This window comes from Lissotriton helveticus, chromosome 7, assembly GCF_964261635.1.
Source record: "Lissotriton helveticus chromosome 7, aLisHel1.1, whole genome shotgun sequence".
In the NCBI taxonomy this organism is placed as follows: Eukaryota; Metazoa; Chordata; class Amphibia; order Caudata; family Salamandridae; genus Lissotriton; species Lissotriton helveticus.
In genome coordinates, this window is record NC_136068.1 from 780,669,509 (window position 1) to 780,687,403 (window position 17,895).

Sequence of the window (17,895 nt, forward strand, 5' to 3'; positions counted from 1 at the left end):
GCGAAAGAATCTACACGGGATTTACAGCAATCTTACAAGCCATGTAGCACACATAAAAAATGACTCCGAGGTTTAGCATTATTTACATGTTGCATAAAAGTAAAGGACAGCCATCTGTTCTTTTAGAAAAGGCCATCAAATCCCTCACATTGAATAAAGTTATCAACAGCCAGGGATCTTTCCCACTGAATGGGTCTAGAAACAACTGAACTTGAAACTGCAGAGGTCCATACTTTTTTGTAAGCGGTACGTTTAAGTACATGAAAAATACAATGATAATTCTTAGTCTTTATATACTGCTTACCAACGCTTGGAGAGCAGAGGGCTCATTAGCGCTATCCTTTAGTAAAGCAATAAAAAACACTCTTCCTCTGTGCAAAAAAAACTATTCAGTTTGCTTCCTCATCATTCATTTTAGGCTGAATAACAAATGCACTGAAATAATGAATATTACAGTCTGCGCTATATAAGCAACTCGCAAATACACACAAAAGCAAAATGGAGATCTGCAATACTACTGAATCCTTCCGAAAACGACATTGAACATAGTTGTATGCATGTATTTTGTTCAACGTATGAAAAGGCGCTGATGTGCTTACCATTCGGATGGAACATTTTTGATACAAATCTAACAGTTGGAGGTTTATTTGGATATTCTTCTGAAAATTCTATTACCAGCTTAAATGTACCTGCAAGAAAAGGACAAAGTCTTTATTCTTAGAAAATTACCCACATCAAAAATCTCGCACTTTATGGTTACAATAGGAGCAGTTTAAAAAACGTAAGGGAGGTCTACTTTGCAAGCCAAGACAATGATCACAACCTCGAGGCAGTCACCAGGGTCCTTACAAATAAGAAATAAATGGTCAACAATCAAGACCATTAAGCATTATGATCAATATACTGGTGTGGTGTCTTACTGAGAGATTGAAGGCTATCAACTGCACATCAACAGCTAGCTTGTGCGTGTACATTCACCCTAGAGAATAGAAAGGCACAGTGCCATTCCTAAGCAAGTCAATAATTCATAATACTGTGGATATGAGCACGCATCTCCTTTAGAGTGCTCTAACATTGGCGGTAGAAAACACAAGGGTTTAGCTGCACGCGCCACAAGGTTTTTCAGAACACTCGTTTTTTCCAAGGCAGTCAGTAGTAGAGCTAGATGTGTAACCCCACTAATCAGCAAAGCAAACAAAAAATTATTTAAAAACAGTACCTTCAATTGGCAGGTTTTTTTTTATTTTTTTAGATCTTTCGAATTGACAAATAAAAGACAATGTACTTACCCATAAGGTGAGGAAACCTTGAGCTCCTCTAACCCACGATTTTGCGATAGCTCATAAGTGACATCATGTACATGACTGGTCTTCCAGCCAAAACTGTTCTCTACTTGCAAAAACTGTTGACTTTCTGAACTGGTCTTTAAAATCAAAGATAGAACGTACTTTTGCCACTGATGACATGAGAATGTCAAAAGTCTGCAAGCTCTAGGTATCAGAATACAACAACAAAAACTCCACGATATCGGTTAGACCAACACTGTGGGTGGTCAGAACAACCATCATCTGGGGCTACGTATTTGCCCATTTCACTAGTCTGCTCATCCTCAGGATGGTTTATTTCTAGATCCTCAATGTCGCCCTCAGTGTCACCCAACAGTTCCTCTTTCCACTGGGGAGGCTGCTGGATCGACATTCACATCACGGAAGCAGAAGTCTGTGGCAGTAGAGATAGGACTTTAGGGATCACTGGTGGCACTAAGTTTGAATCGGCTGGAGGCTTCCATGATTAAAAGTTTGCATCATATTTTGGAGCAGATACAAAAATCTGCTGCTCCTATACACAGGTTAAATATCCCACTCCTGCTAATGCCGATAGGATCTATCATAGCACAACCTGTTTCCTCATTTATATAGGTACTAAACAAAACCTTATCTTTCATCCCGAAAACATCTAAGCAGTTATTTGAACAATCCCTGATGATCAGCAGATTGGATTACTGCAATATGATGTTTGTTGGGTCTTTCAGCTTAACTGAAGCACCGATTGCAGCCAATTCAGGACTCACTCTGCAGCAACAATGCTATTAGGCATTTGTAATGTTCACAAAATCTGCACTCAAACGCTGAAAAAATCATTGGCTCCCAATGCAGAAAAGAAGCGGGTTTAAAGCCCACTGTTTATGCCATAAGGCATTCTATTCTGTACACCACACTTACTACATGTCCTACACACACTCTTCGCCCTTCGCCCCCCATACCCTCCAGATTGCTACGTTCTGCCTCTTCCATTCTTGCAGTAACGTCCAACTATCGCAGGGCAAGATTTGGCAGACAAGCTTTTTCAGTAGTAACAACTCAGACACTGAACAATTTCCCCTATAAGATACATTTGGATCCAAACCTTTTAAAATTCTGCAAGTCTCTAAACCGTATTTATTTCAAAAACCTGGAGTACAGCGATGCTACATTTTTAGAGCCAGGCCACCTTCAGGTAAACGCGTGCTCTATGAACTAAAAAACAGAAACATTAACCTTCTCTGTACTCTCAGGGAGAACATTAATGTTTAGATTGTGAATACCTGTGGCTTCAGCTTCGTTCCTTCTTGGTCTATGAAAATAGCCTGCATGCATGCTGGCCACTACCATAGTCTTCTTTACTATGGTCTTCACCCTTCTGAATTAAAGAGGGTGCATTCAGAATCCAACAGTGATTACATACCAAGCTCCAAGAACTCAGTTACTTGAACAACACAAAACCAAGAGGCTGCTTGGTCGTTATGTGTTGCCAAATGGCAACGATGCCGTCCTCCACCATGAACTCAAATCTAGAAGTATTTGGAGGTCGCAGTTCTGAGAATCAATTGACTATTAAAGAAACACTTTCCTTCTTTGTTCAGTTCCTACCAAATATCAAGAACCTGAATTACAATGGGTTTACAGGTACTGAATTTGTATTCCAGTAGGACAAAAGACTTGTAATAAAACAGCAAATGGTCTGCAGAATTTATCAAGCAAGACTGCGTGGACAGCATATTAGATTTTTAGAGCACATGATCTAGGGTTATTAAAACTTTTCTACATGTCTGCGACAGGGGTTGGAAAGCACAGGTGCAAGCATGCAACACGGTTGGTGTTTATTTTACTAGATACATAGGCATTATGCCCTGGCTTTTACTGTACTCATGCATTACAATGCAATAGCTGAACAGTCCTTAGAGGTAATTTTGGAATACCCCAGTTTAAAAGTTTTTTCCAAAGACGCTGCCATCGATTCTGTCAAAAGCCGTTTAAAACTCTATAACACATACATAGAGCAGTGTTAGAGTTATTTAAAAATGCGATGAATAAGCATTGACAGGGGCAATATATTGTCCACATTGGCACTTTCCATAATGAAACCTGCCTGAAACCATGCAAATATGTGGTTTTCTTCTACTAAAGTAGCAAAATCTTCCAATAAATTGTATCAATAGAGAAGACAGACAACTAGCCTACAATTGCAATGAACCATTAAACACTTTTTTATGCAGCAGTAAAAGCACCAAACCTTTTCATGACTCCGGGTAACACCCAATTTAAATAGTAAAAATATTGGAGCAGCTGGCTCTGCCCACTATGCAACCAGGGACTGGCCTTATAAAGGATTCCTGGCAGCCAATCCCGGCCGGCGGCACCATTCAGCCTCAAATGTCCCTTTTACTCTTCACAATCTCCAGCAGTATTTAATTTCGACAAGATTCCTGCTCCTGCATAGCGATCCAACCCCTACTTGAGTCAATTACATGGGATTTGGCAGCTCTAATTGGTTCCACAAGTCATACAGTGTAAAAGTTCCTTAAAGGCAGGATCACTGGCTTCAGACCTTTGAACATCCTTGGGTAAGACCTTAAAGGGATAATGGGAAGTCGTCAGGAGGGCATCCCTGTCTCCAGCCCATCAACACAGCCTTCAGCTATATGGCTTGCATCTGGTAGGAGAATCCTCTCCTTCCTCACCTACTGCATCAAGGATTCTGATTTGAAGCTGACAGGTCTGGCACGCTCCAAGGTGCTTCCTCACCCGCTTATTGGTGGAACCCAAGGAAAAGCAGCTTCTCCTATAAAAAGCGATATGCCGCTGTAGCATCTTTCTCTTGGATTTGAATAGACTGTCCAGTAGTGAACAGGACTTCCACAGGGGTCCATGAACCCATGGACATCTACAGAGACACGCCCAAAACAAAGTACCGGTGGAAGCAGAGCTCTCAGTATTTAGAAAGGGAGAATGTGAGGTAAGAATCAACATGTGCAGTTGTTTCTGTTTCATGGCCCTTGGGACCGCTTTCCAAAAGTAATGGTCACCCGAAATGAGCTAGTCAGCACAGAACCAGATGAATGGGCAACCCGTAACATGCCCCAGAGTAAGCATTTGGAAGCTCACACCTATTAACCGGGTTACCTGCTCACACCAGCCATTTGCAAGTAGGTGCTGGTTTTTGTAACAACTAGACAGGTCGAGGAGTTGATCAGGAATTATAGTTTATTGTCGAGCAAGTCTAAGGTGGAATTCAAGTAATATAATAAAGAAGCAATGATATTTGGAATCGTAGTTGTCTCTTACGATGTTCTCGGTCCTAAGGTTTTCTTATTTTACCCCATAAGAAAAAAAACTTTTCTGAGTTCTGACTTTTCCATTTTCACCAAAGTTTCTTTAAGTCTCAGGGCTCCTGATTTATTCGTGAGGGAATCCCTTCAATGATCCATGAATTTCTGTGTAGTAGACTTTTACAGTTTTAAAGCCCTTTTTTCTGCATAACTGTTGCAAGGCTTGGACTGATACTGCTGTTTTTTTCAACTCTGAAAGTGCACCAAGGCCTGCCTACCAGGTCTTGGTGTCAGTGCTCTGACCCTTAAAAGATATATGTCTAATTGGCTCACATACAAACAAGTGGCTTAAATTAACAGAACAGACTAATACGCAAGTCTGTGTGAGGACTACGAGAGTAGAATGTTCAACCCACAGCCTTCCTCAGTTATATGGCCAACTCTGCAGACAACTCCCTCCTATACCAACACAGGTCACCTTACCGTCCACCAAAGTTGTCGTAACAAGAAGCACGGGTGACCCATTGTCCCTAAAGCTATATATATCAGGTTCTACTGGACATGCTGTGACTGTTTTGTGAAGAAGCCCCTTCCATGAGCTGAGTGAACATAGGTCAGATGCTTTCAGTCCTCCTCCAGTAGGAACAGTACAGTCCAAACTGCTAGGCCAGGACCCCTTCAGAAAGAAACACAAGCAATCTCAGACCAGTTTCGGCTTACTTGGGCCCCGCAGCAAGTAAACAGGCCGAAACCCATCTGGAGTTGCTTGTTTTCCTGTTCAGAGACCTGGCCTGGAAGTTCGGGCCAGACTATTGCAGGGGGAAGGGAAAGGGGAGACAAGAGATACTGATAAATGCGGTTCCTGTTCTTTAATGGTAAACAAACTATACATTTAAGAAGGTCATCTTAAAACGTAGAAAACAAAACTGGTTTAGTGGGGTAAATTGACACCTTAGAAGAAACGCTCCTGCGAGATTATAGAATATCAGCTTCAGCAGCACTAGCTAGCAGGTATCTCGAAGAAAGGGCTTGATGTTTTAAATGTGCACTAAAGTTAAATGTAGCAGATGAAATAATGAAATTTAACACTGAAAGGCAGCTATCAATGTGTTATTTTGCCTTCTCACACTGTTCAAGCTCTCATTTATTCCTGCTGGAGCGGTCAGCCTTTTGTACAGGGCGCTCACAGTATCTCTCATTTTACGTTTTCCAACACCCCATTACCTCTGTTCATCACAGCATGCTCCGTGGCTCACTTTCAAATGAACCAAGTTAAAAGGGTAGGCAATGATCAACAAATAAAAAAAAAAAAAAAAAGAACTTTCCTGGAAATGTAGGTATATCCAGCTTCTGCCATTACCGGTATCAATGCTGTTGGTATTTAATTTTTTTAACCCAAAGCTGTATGAACTGAATGAGATCGCTATTCAATCGAGTGCAAGAGTAGCTGGGATCTATATCTATGACAAGTAATGCTGGACTTTAACAGATCTGTCACGTTAGGTAAACCATCAGGCCAAAAACAATGGGGTTACTTTGGTTCCACCCAAATGAGTAAAATTCAGTAAAAGAAGCGGTGAGGAAAACGAAGGTCCTAGTAATTGAATCAGGACATTGCCGGTCCATTATCTACTCGGTCCTATAAAACTAGTCATTGCAGCAGGAACTTTTAGCAGGATCAGTTCGTGAACTTTTAAGTCACAATGAAACCTCCCTTTAAGTTTCATAAGCAACACAGTGTTATTTGACAAACACAGCCCTTGCCTTCTTAGTAAGCAGACGCATGGAACACTGCAGGCATTAGGCCACATCGCTTCCCAGTTAGAAGGCAGGCTAAATATAAACACCCTAAATACGGCCATTGCATGGCGCGACCAAACACTGCAGAGGCCGTCGTTGATGTTTTCTACACAATTCCACAAGCATTATTCAGAACCAACAAAAGCCCATTACACGAGTCAACAGTACAGCTTCGGGGTATTGCTTTGTATTTTTCATATTTGTTATTCGACAGCAGAGTCTCGTGCACACACTTACAAGACAATGAAAAATGACTTACCATCTTCAAACGGTGTTCCTTCTGGCCTAGAGAAACGTACAAATTTACATTAGAAAACAAATCATTCACTAAAATAAGAAGCATAAACTTTAAAATGCACAACGATAAGAAGCCATTTCTATTTGGATTTTGCGCCTTATTGAGCGAACTGGCACGTAAAATAATGTAGGCACATTTTAGACATTCAAATCAAGACTGGTAGCGCATTTTTTAAGATCACGACTTGACAAAATAGTAACCCCACCGTTATTCATTCCTAACATATGTGAACCTTAAACAGGTAGCGAGAGACTAGGAAGTAGTATCCCGAGGCTGGCCAACAATGGATATATATGGATCACGATATCTCCCTCCCAACTTATTTTTTTATGATGTACACAAATCACAGGTCCGCCTAAAGACAAAACACAGTACGTTTCAATATGACACTATATAGACTCACAAACGTGCCAAGTATTTCAACAGCCTTCACTGTGCAATACAACGCACAGTAGTACACTATTTTATTACATTTCGTCCCTGGGTCCACCGAGAGCAGAGGTTGGACGGCAGTTCTCATCTTTTAGTGGTCAGTAGGCCCTCTCAGCAAATCGCTCATATCGGAAAAGAAAGCTGAAAAAGCCCATTATACTTAAGAAGCACTGGCAAAGCCAATAAGCCAAACGTTCAGTTATTTTTGATGTACTGAATGTACTTGTTGATTTATTGGTGTTCTTGTCTGAGGCTGTATAGAGACACGAGTGGGTGAATAAGCAAATGGATGAATGACAGTGCATAGAAGAGTGGTTAACAGTCGAAAGGAACCAAGAGGAGACGGTAACTCGAGAAGCGAAGCTCAGAACCAGTGAGTTGCACAATGCAAGGAAGGACCGTCAATGCCATTCGTTTTGGCTAGTATATGGTCAACAGATGGCCTCATGAGTCAGTATGTCTCAGGTGCCGTATTACATGGACAGAAGAAGAAGAAAAAATCCCTGAAGGAACGACTGAACAATAACGCCCACGACAGCAAAGAGCTCTTCACCATCGTCAAGGAGTTCTCCAACCCCAGCACCGGCACCAACGACATCACTCCGTCGCATGACCTCTGCGACTCCCTCGCCTCGTTCTTCCACCGCAAGATCGTCGACATCCACAACAGCTTCGGCGCACCACCCACGCACCCAACCGTCGAACCAACGCCCCCCACCGCCACCCTTTGCACCTGGACCACGGTGACCACCGAAGACACAGCCCGCACGATGAACACCATCCACTCTGGATCACCGACCGACCCCTGCCCACACCACGTCTTCAACAAAGCCGACTCCACCATCGCACCCCAACTCCGGAACATCATCAACGCCTCCCTCAACACCGCCACCTTCCCGGAGAGCTGGAAGCACGCCGAGCTCAGCGCCCTGCGGAAGAAACCTACAGAGGACCCCACCGACCTCAAAAACATCCGCCCCATCTCGCTCCTCCCTTTTCCTGCTAAAGTCATCGAGAAGATCGTCAACAGACAGCTGACTGCCTTCCTCGAGACGAACGGATCCCTCGACCCCTCGCAGTCCGGCTTCAGAGCCAACCACAGCACCGAGACCGCCCTCATCACAGCCACCGACGACATCCGGACCCTGCTCGACAAAGGGGAAACAGTGGCCCTCATCCTCCTGGACCTCTCCGCTGCGTTCGACACGGTCTGCCACCGCACCCTAGTCCAGCGCCTCAGCAACATCGGTATCCAAGAGAAGGCACTGGAGTGGATCATCTCGTTCCTCGCCGGAAGAACACAAAGAGTCCGCCTCCCCCGTTTCGCTCCGAGACCACCGAAGTAATCTGCGGCGTCCCACAAGGATCTTCACTCAGCCCCACCCTCTTCAACGTCTACATGAAACCTCTCGCAGCCATCGCACGCCAGCACAACATCATCTCTTACGCCGACGACACCCAGCTGATCCTCTCCCTCACCAGAGACCCCGACACCGCCAGAACCTGCCTACACGAAGGGATGAAAGACGTCGCCGAGTGGATGAAGGACAGCCGCCTGAAACTGAACTCAGACAAGACGGAAGTCCTCATCCTGGGATCTTCGCCCTCCGCCTGGGACGACTCCTGGTGGCCCCCCAGCCCTGGGCACCGCACCCAAGCCAACCGACCACGCACGCAACCTGGGCTTCATCCTGGACTCCTCCCTCTCGATGACCAGACAAGTCAACGCCGTCGCCTCATCGTGCTTCAACACCCTGCGTATGCTTCGCAAGATCTTCCGCTGGATCCTGACCAAGACCAGGAAGACTGTCACCCAGGCACTCGTCACCAGCCGACTGGACTACGGAAACGCCCTCTACGCCGGAACCACAGCCAAGCTACAGAAAAGACTCCAGCGCATCCAGAACGCCTCCGCCCGACTCATCCTGGATGTCCCCCGACGCAGCCACATCTCCAGCCACCTGAGGAACCTGCACTGGCTCCCAGTCAACAAGAGGATCACGTTCCGGCTCCTCACCCACGCACACAAGTCTCTCCACGACCTGGGCCCCAAGTACCTCAACGACCGCCTGACCTTCCACACGCCCACCCGCCAGCAACAGTCCACCAGCCTCGCCCTCGCAGCCGTACCACGCATCCGAAGAGCCACCGCCGGAGGAAGATCCTTCTCTTACCTGGCTGCCAAGACATGGAACTCCCTCCCCATCCACCTTCGGCTGACCCAGGACCATCTCGCCTTCAGGAAACAACTCAAGACCTGGCTGTTCGAGCAGTAGCATACCCCTCCTGATGTAGGTAATAACAGTGCAATGCTCCCTTCCTCACAGAACCAACAATAGCAGTGCCGACTTCAGCTGAAGATCCGCCAGAACAGGGAAGCTCGTGTATGTCCCCAGGCAGAAGATTTCAGGATCAGGACCTGGTTTTCACCCTAGCAAGGTTCGTCCCACATCAGGGTGCGACTCAGTGAATGTGCTGTGAGCAGGAAGGCAAGCCTGGCTGACCAGCAGGCGTACTTCTGAGAGGCTGGGAAGGTGCCACCCAGGACAAAGATCAGATTCTGCCGTCTCTGACGTAATGTGCATGGAAAACCCCTCAACACAAGTGCATCGATCCCAAGAGGTCTTCCCGCCCAGGTAATTTCTAACATTGAAAGATTATTTAACAGCTAGAACTCCAAAGCTTTCCTGATTGGGGTGTTCGAATCCACAAAGACCATCTCCACCCCTATATATTCTACAGTTAAAGGACATTTCCTAAACTCTCCATTGAAGAGTAAATCCTATTCAAGTGGTTATGGTTTAGCAGGGGCAGTAGAAATATAACCTTGTACTTTTTTCATCTTAGGGATTTTTTATTTCAATTAAAACTCAACCCCTAATTTGTAATAAAAAAAAAGAAATATATAAATTTCCAATTTTGGCATTTTTTCCCACCTTTGACTTAAGAAAAAAATGTATTAGTGCTGCATATAAAGGGTAGGATAGTATAATCCACAATGGAAGAGAGACATACATAATCTATGAAGCCCTTGTATCAAGGTTCATAACAGATACAAGGGCATTTAAGTATGGTAGAGCAAACATTGGCAATTGTTTTTTTTTATTTTACACTAAAGCCAAGGCTGTGATATGAATAATAAATTAATAAGAGAAAAAAATCTTGTTATTAGATAGTCCATCAAAGCAATGTGGTTCCTGTGGACCTATGGAATGTATTATTTTACAATTATTAGAACTTAGTAGGAGCACACACCTGGAACTTATAAATTCCATATCTCTCTGGCTCAGGGGAGGAGCCACAATCCTTACACTGGACAACAGTTCTCTATAAACACATTGGCAGGTAGATCACAGAGACACATTAAAAAAAGTGTGATATCTACATTAGCAAGAAGGAATTGTAGAGCACAATAGAACTACGTTACCAATACTGCATTCTTAAGGGTGGGCAAAGTGTTGGGGAAGGCCTCTGGGGAAGACCACATTGTCATTCGTTTGTCATCAAATGTAAAGCTGATTCTGTGCATAAAAACACTCAACTTCGGATGAGTCAAACCTGAAGCAGAATTTAAGATCCACAATGTGAAATAAGCTTCCTAGGCAGTTTAGATTAAAAAAATAAAGAGCCTCATATCTTGGTGGGTCACAACATTATGGTCATTGACAGAATGTAATTTAGATTTGATTTTAGGTTCTCTTAGTATGACCTATATAATGGTATTGAACTAGTGCAGGTTCAGTGATCACACATATTTTGGACAATTATGCGAAATGGTTTTATAAGCAACCAGATAATACTCTTAACTTAGCCTTATTATTAAAACGCAACATGCTAACTAAACAAACGTTTTCCCCATAAAGAATACATTCCGCAATTCGATTTCTCTTTTGCCATTATACTATTTCATCTTATCCAGACGTAGTGGAAGACCCTGTCAAGAGGTGACTAGGAGCTCTGGGGGCCTTAACTGTAGGGACTGACGTCACTTGCTTCACATGTTCTGGGGGCCGTCCTACTATGGCTCTTCAAATTGGACCAGGTACAACCCGTTTAGCACTTGACTCTCGGTGTTAGAGATGACGGACAGTCATTCACTTTTCTAGGGAGGAGTATGAGGGTGGTTGAACTCAACACTTTCAATTGTTTTTATTGTCACAGGGGTACAATTAAGTTCTGATCGCAGGTCAAGCCATGTTTCCTGCCTGGCATCGCTAATCAGATTCCGCTGCCCACATACTGTTTGCCAGCCTGCTCTTCTGGCAAACTCCACCTGCAGGGGAGCCTCACTGCACCTGGCTCCTCCTGGAAAGTCACTACTCTTGCAGGATTGGTAGGATCCCTTGTTCCCTCAGCAGACTGGTTAGCTTATAGGCACTTCAGGTCAGATGAACAGAATCTGCCAGCAATGGGGAGACTTAGGTGATGTCCCCTCACTTATGGGAAGCTGGCTGTCAAGACAGACACCAGTTATGGTTGCATAGGAATTCTGAGTTGTTTGCAGAGTATTCCCTTCCTTGGTCATAGAGAACTTGCAAATGGAGCACATGGGTCAATGGATCAAAGCAGACAGGTGGAGCCATTGTCTCTACTTTCACAACCAGTTTGGGGTGGCTCTCTTGTTATGTGCCTTTCCAAACCACTCTCCAAACACAGCCTTTGTGTAGAGGGATGCCCCTCATAGCAGCGTAGCCTTTAGCCCGGAGTACCCACCACAGAGGCAAAAAGAGATGTGTCCTTCCTGAACATGACTGCAATCAGCCACACTGGAGAGTGATCAGGGAAAACATAAAAGAATGAACTGAGTTCAGGAGTTCGAGTCTCCTTGAAAAACAGAGACTGTAGCCCTACCCTTCACCCGCACTATGTACCAAATGGCAGAGCTACAGGAAAAATAATCAAGAGCTCCTCTCAGCAAAAGGTGTATTAGAATTCGTAAAGGGGTTTTGTCTCCTCTGCTCTCAATTCGGGATCTAGGGCTCCTCCATGTATGTTCAAGAATGTCAGCAATACAATTCCATTGTTTGGGGAAAAAAACTCAACTCCATTGTATGCTAAGCCAGGGGCATACCAAAATGGATCCCAATGGATTCCACTACTCTGGCTCACTCAAACAAACAATGCATATACCGCACAAGCCACATACACAAACAGCCACAACATACCCTTGGTAGGTTTGCTTTAGGATCTGGGTTAGCGCAAAGAAGTACAGCTTCACACAAGGGGGTCAGCAGGCCTTCACTTCAGTGACACAGATAAAAAGGTCTGGTCATAACTATGGATTCACATAACAGTACACTGTAAACACCGGTCTATGTAACAACCCACAGACAGACGCCCAATGCCTGGGCAATGAGGTGCATGCTTTGTGTGTCCCACCACATCCCAGGACAGGACAGGTCCAGAACCTCAATCATGTTAAGGGAAAGGCCACGGCCTCAGCACACGCTCTAGATATTGTGATGTTAGTGGCAAAAATCAAAAGTCATGATAGGAGTCACATGCAGCCCCAAGACCGCAATGCAGGAGAGCACAACTATACACCAAACAGGGGAAATTCCTGTCCCCAACAGAGAGGGAGTGAGAGATTTGTCATGAACCCTAGAATCATATGCAAGCTTTATTTAAAGGACGCCAGATAGTCGTCTACAGTCCCTGGCTATCTATAATAATAATATTTGCTGTAACTCCTCAATATGTTTTATCTATTTAGCAAGTTTACATTTTAACTGCATTTATTTATTTAACAATAAGCAAGAAAGGCCTGTATATGAATTTTCTTATTTACTCAATGGTCTAGCGATACCTTTGGAAATATTATTATGATGTGTAAATTGTTATTATATATATTTTATTGTTTTTTAAACCAAAATAAAGATTGCATTATTTGAATATGCAAGGTTTGGAGACTGATTAGGATGTTCAAAGAAGAAGAGTTTGTTTAAAATTCTTAGGTTAATGAGCTCAGTCTTGTAAATCAAGTATGCACAATTCTCAGGACCACAATTCATACAATTGGAAGGAGAAGCAAAACGTTCTTATTTAGGATTATTTGTCAAACAGTAGGCTGCTATTATACGTCCTTTATCTACCTAATATCGGACCATTAAAAAAAACTTAAATATTACGTCTTAAGAGAAGATTTGCCACCTACTTACCCAAAAATTACTGCATTCCATAACATTATATTGTTTTCTGATGGTGCACCACTAACACCGACAGGTGGATCCTCTTGCAACCTAAAAATAAAAAAAAATAATCTATTAACTGCATTAAAACAGTAGAAAGTTAAATTAGGGCTTTACACACAAACTGCAGTAGTTTAAAATCAAGAACACTCAGACTCAAAGATATAACAGAAGACAGGGTGGGCTCCAAGAACACAAATTGCCGCTAAGAGTGGAGCGGTGCAGGGTAGAATACAGTGGTGCAGTAAAGAATGCAGTGGCATAGAGTAGTGCAGAGTTGATTACAGTGGCACAGAGTGGATTGTTTCAGAGTAGAGTGAAGTTGTGTAGTGTGAAGTGGTGCAGGGAAGAGTGGACTAATATAGAGTAGTGGCATAGAGTGCAGTGTTGGGCAGTGGCGGGGCATGGAGTGGCGTGGAGTAAAGTGAAGGGGCATAGAGTGCAGTGGCTTAGAGTATATTGTTTTAGAGTAGAGTGCAGTGGTGTAGAGTAGTGCAGGGTTGAGTAGAGTGGCGTGGTACAGAGTAGTGACAGAGTGCAGTGGCGCAGAGTGGCCTAAACTGGAGAAGGTTGTCGTGGTGAAGAGTGTAGTGGTGCTTAGTAGAGGTGGGGAGAGTGCACTGTCATAGAGTAGAGTGGAGCAGAGTAGAATAGAGAGACTCAGAGTGAAGTGGTGTGCATTGGCTTAGAGTGCAGTAGAGTGGCATAGAGTAGTGCAGAGTAGAGTGCAAGGGCATAGAGTAAAGTCGCGCAGAGTAGAGTGGCATAGAGTTTAGAGTGCAGTTTTGCAGAATGACTATTGTAGTGTAGAATGCTTAGTTGTGGATTGTTGTTGCTTAGAGGGGTAAACAGTAAAGCAACAACGCAGAGTATGGTGGCGTACAGTGCAGTGGTGCAGAGTAGACTGACAGAGTGTAGTGGTGTAGAGTGCGTTTTGAGTAAAGTGGTGTAGAACAGAGTGGCGTAGTGTGGAGTGGCATAGTGTGGAGTGGCACAGACTGCAGTGGCATAGAATAGATTGTTTCAAAGTAAAGTGAAGTGGCGTAGAGTGCAGTTGTATAAAGTGTCGTACAGTGTAGTGTAGATCAGAGTGAATTGGCATAGAGCACAATGGCGTAGAGTTCAGTGGTGGAGAAAGCTGTGTTGCAGAGTAGAGAGACGTAGAGTTAAGTGGCACAGAGTGGAATACAAGAAGTCTGGTCTGTGAAGACCCACAGAGGTATTGGCTTTGCCAAGTCTTGAGATGTGGAGGCTGCAACCTCAGATTGTTTTTCCATATTTTATTACTTCTCTACCATTTCATGATGCCTACAATGATGAAAGCTGTATGTTAGCTACTTTAGCTGGTAAAGAAATGATAAAGTATGACACAATTGTTTAAAGATGGAAGCTCAGATTCACTCGTGCATTTTCCACCATCTTCACATTTGTCTGCCATATTTTATCATCGCATTAGAATAGAATAATGGTCAATGCTTTTGCAAGCAAAGTGTATGTCCATTTTTGAATGGTAAAGCAATGATCAGGGGAGAGGAGCTGGCCTAACGGCTAGGGCGCTCGACCTCGGACCTGGGGATCTGGGTTTGAGTCTCGGTAACGACGCCAAAAACCTCCTGTGATTCTGGGCAAATCACTTAATCTCCCCGTGCCTAAAATGAATGCGTGTCCTCATGTAACGTAACTGGTGCTATGTAAAGCGCTCTGATACGAGATTCAGTTCGGGTCTAGTTCGCGCTATATAAAACTCTGTAAAAACAAAAAAAAAAACATTTTTATATGCTAAAATCATTGAAAGAGGGCCACCACTGCGTATGCACATGCAGAAATAGGGCTTTCATTACATTGGCCATCTTAGGGGTCAAAACCCTTCAAAGATAACCAGATAAGGTGTATCACTATATATAGCAGAGAACCAAAAAAACAAAAACAAAAAATACAAAAAAAAAAAAAAAACAATTCGGGAAAATACTAGCTAAACACTGGAATATACTAAAGACACAGGGATGTGGAATTCCTATTGATGCCCAGGACATATTGTTTTGGGGTCAAGGGCAACACGTTTTCATGTGTATTTTGTCCTTGGGACAAGTAGGCCCTTCCCACTTCTGCACAAACCCTTTGCCTGCCAGTTTCCAGTACCACATTATGGATCAGGGAAGGCCAATGTCTGCAGTTAAGGTAATATTTTTGTCAATATGTTCATGCTGTTCAAACTTTTATTTATGGTTCATTTATGGAAAGCCTTTATTATTAGGGTGAGCACTTTAAGTAAATGTTGTAAGCTCTGACTGCACTTCTGACAGTGGTTCCAGTATAAAAATGGGTACACACATTTTCAAAGTTAGCAATATGAGGCTATGTATAAAGCTCCCAGAATGCTCTCTGATTTGAAGCAAATATCAGTAGAAGTTTGAAAACAAGATTGAAGAGTCTTTGCTTCAAAAAAAATTTAAGCAGGAAAAAAAAAACGAACAACATTTCGCTAAACTACTGTAAAATTTCAGGTAACATTTCTTTGCAGCATCATTTAGTAACGTGTTGATGCATGCTAGTATTCATATATATCTGTAGGTGGAAAATCTAAAAGAAAAAAAAGTTACATGTAACAGTGTGCTAAAAAATATACATTTCATGAAAAAAAAAAAATGAGTCATTAATTAGAAATAAATGAAATCATTCGGAGAGACTCTTAGATGGCCGAGATTTTACCATAGTGATGTTTACAGATTACACTGTGAGGATGACATTGCCTTGGAGATATCCCTGCGACATTATTTACCTTGTGTGTGTATATATATATATATATATATATATATATATATATATATATATATATATATATATATATATATATATATATATATATTCATTCCCGAACACCAGTCCTCGATCCTCAGAACCGCTTTCAATGGGAGCACACAAGAGCCATCAAGGGGGGTCAGAGCATAATTTTAGATTTATTTTCGTTTCTGCAAAAGTTAACAAACGCGTTTCAGTCCTTCGTCAGTGTCGACCAGACACTGACGAAGGCGGAAACGCTGAAATGCTTTTCACAAACAAACGGCAGCCATAACGCGTTTCATCCCTCCCTAGGGACTTGATCACATGACGCGGTTCTACCAATGCGACGCGGTTCTACCAATGGCATTGCTTTTTAAAGGTTACACTTTTTTTCATTGGTTATGATTGGGTGTTAATACACCACGTGATTATTGTGCAAAAAGTGCAATGTGCTTTCTTACATAAGTTAAAATAAAATACACTTTGACATCCATAATTGTCTGTTATTATAAAACTCGTTTGTGCCGGGTTAATTCTCCCAAAACAAACAAGATGATGGACGGAATGTTGCACAATGGCAAAACATTCACCCCCAGTCACAGATCTGGGTTTAATCCATCGTTATTTTGCTCACCAGGCCACCCCAGTTCAGACATAGCCATATGCAAATCAGTCTTGACCCTGTGCCTCATGGGAACAGTCCAGCCCGAACTGCCAAGCCATGTCTTCCCTGGACCGGAATCAAGCATCCTAGGACCGGTTTCTGGCTATCAGCCGTCTTCAGCCAGGATAGCTGGAGTCCAATGGCGTAGTGAGCAAGGGACCCACGTCTAGGCATACCCTTCCCACATAGGGTGAACAGCAAAACAAATAAGATGATGGACGGAATGTTGCACAAAAGGTGTCTGGTTACCCTCTCTCCACCCGCTAATATATTGTGCAAATTGCGCTGTATAAATACATTATATTGGTGACCAGATAGGGCTTTGTTCTTTTCAATACAAGATAGGGCTTTGTTCTTTTCAATACAAGATAGTTAATCACGTTGTTGCATCTTGACTTAGTGTGTGTATTTAATCTCCGCTAATTCAATAAATAGATCTATAAATATATATAAAAATTATATATAAATACAAATATACCTATATACATACACATAAATAAATATTAGTATATATCAATAAAACATTTATAAAATCACCATAAATATATAAATACTCAAAATAAATAATGTCATGTAAAATACATTTGTAGCATATAGACACACACGTCATCCCACAGAGTCCAAGGCCACACTATTGCGTGGAAATTATTGGGATAAATCAATTTTGACTCTGTTTGTAATTCAATTTTGAATATCGGTCCATTTTCCTTTTGGACTCTTTGAATTACTCATATATCTAGTCCATCTTGTTTTTTCCTTATCAATCAATTGTTTGCCCTTATGTATATCTGGTCTGGCCTATCTTATATCTATATTATAGTTTGATCAAAATTAGTTGACCTCACCCTAAATGGATGCAATACGTGCAAAAGAGGGCTGTGTAAAAAAGTTTTAAAAGTGCAAGTTGTGCCAAGTTAAAAACAATGGTAGCTTAACCACATTAGTGCTAAGGCAATTCCTCCTCTGCGCTGCATGACCTATATTCCCATTGTTCATGACGAGCTGAGCTCGTCATGAGCACAGGAGCAGTGTACTGCATGACGAGCTGAGCTCGTCATGAGCACGGAAAGGGTTAAAAACATATATGGGGGGGAATCCGTATTGTATATATAGTATAAATACTTGTGACGGCCTTTCTTCTTAT

General features: G+C 42.8%; 1 protein-coding gene across 1 annotated transcript in view; it reads right to left on the bottom strand.

The window, feature by feature from the left end:
* Positions 1-17,895, bottom strand: part of UBE2B (ubiquitin conjugating enzyme E2 B) — a 98,583-nt gene that overhangs the window by 67,201 nt on the left and 13,487 nt on the right. Inside the window, exons 2-4 of the mRNA XM_078653181.1 lie at positions 13,277-13,357; positions 6,648-6,673; positions 600-689 (exon numbers count right to left, since the gene is read on the bottom strand). Coding sequence (XP_078509307.1) covers positions 600-689; positions 6,648-6,673; positions 13,277-13,357 — 197 coding nt within the window. The remainder of the gene's footprint in view (positions 1-599; positions 690-6,647; positions 6,674-13,276; positions 13,358-17,895) is intronic.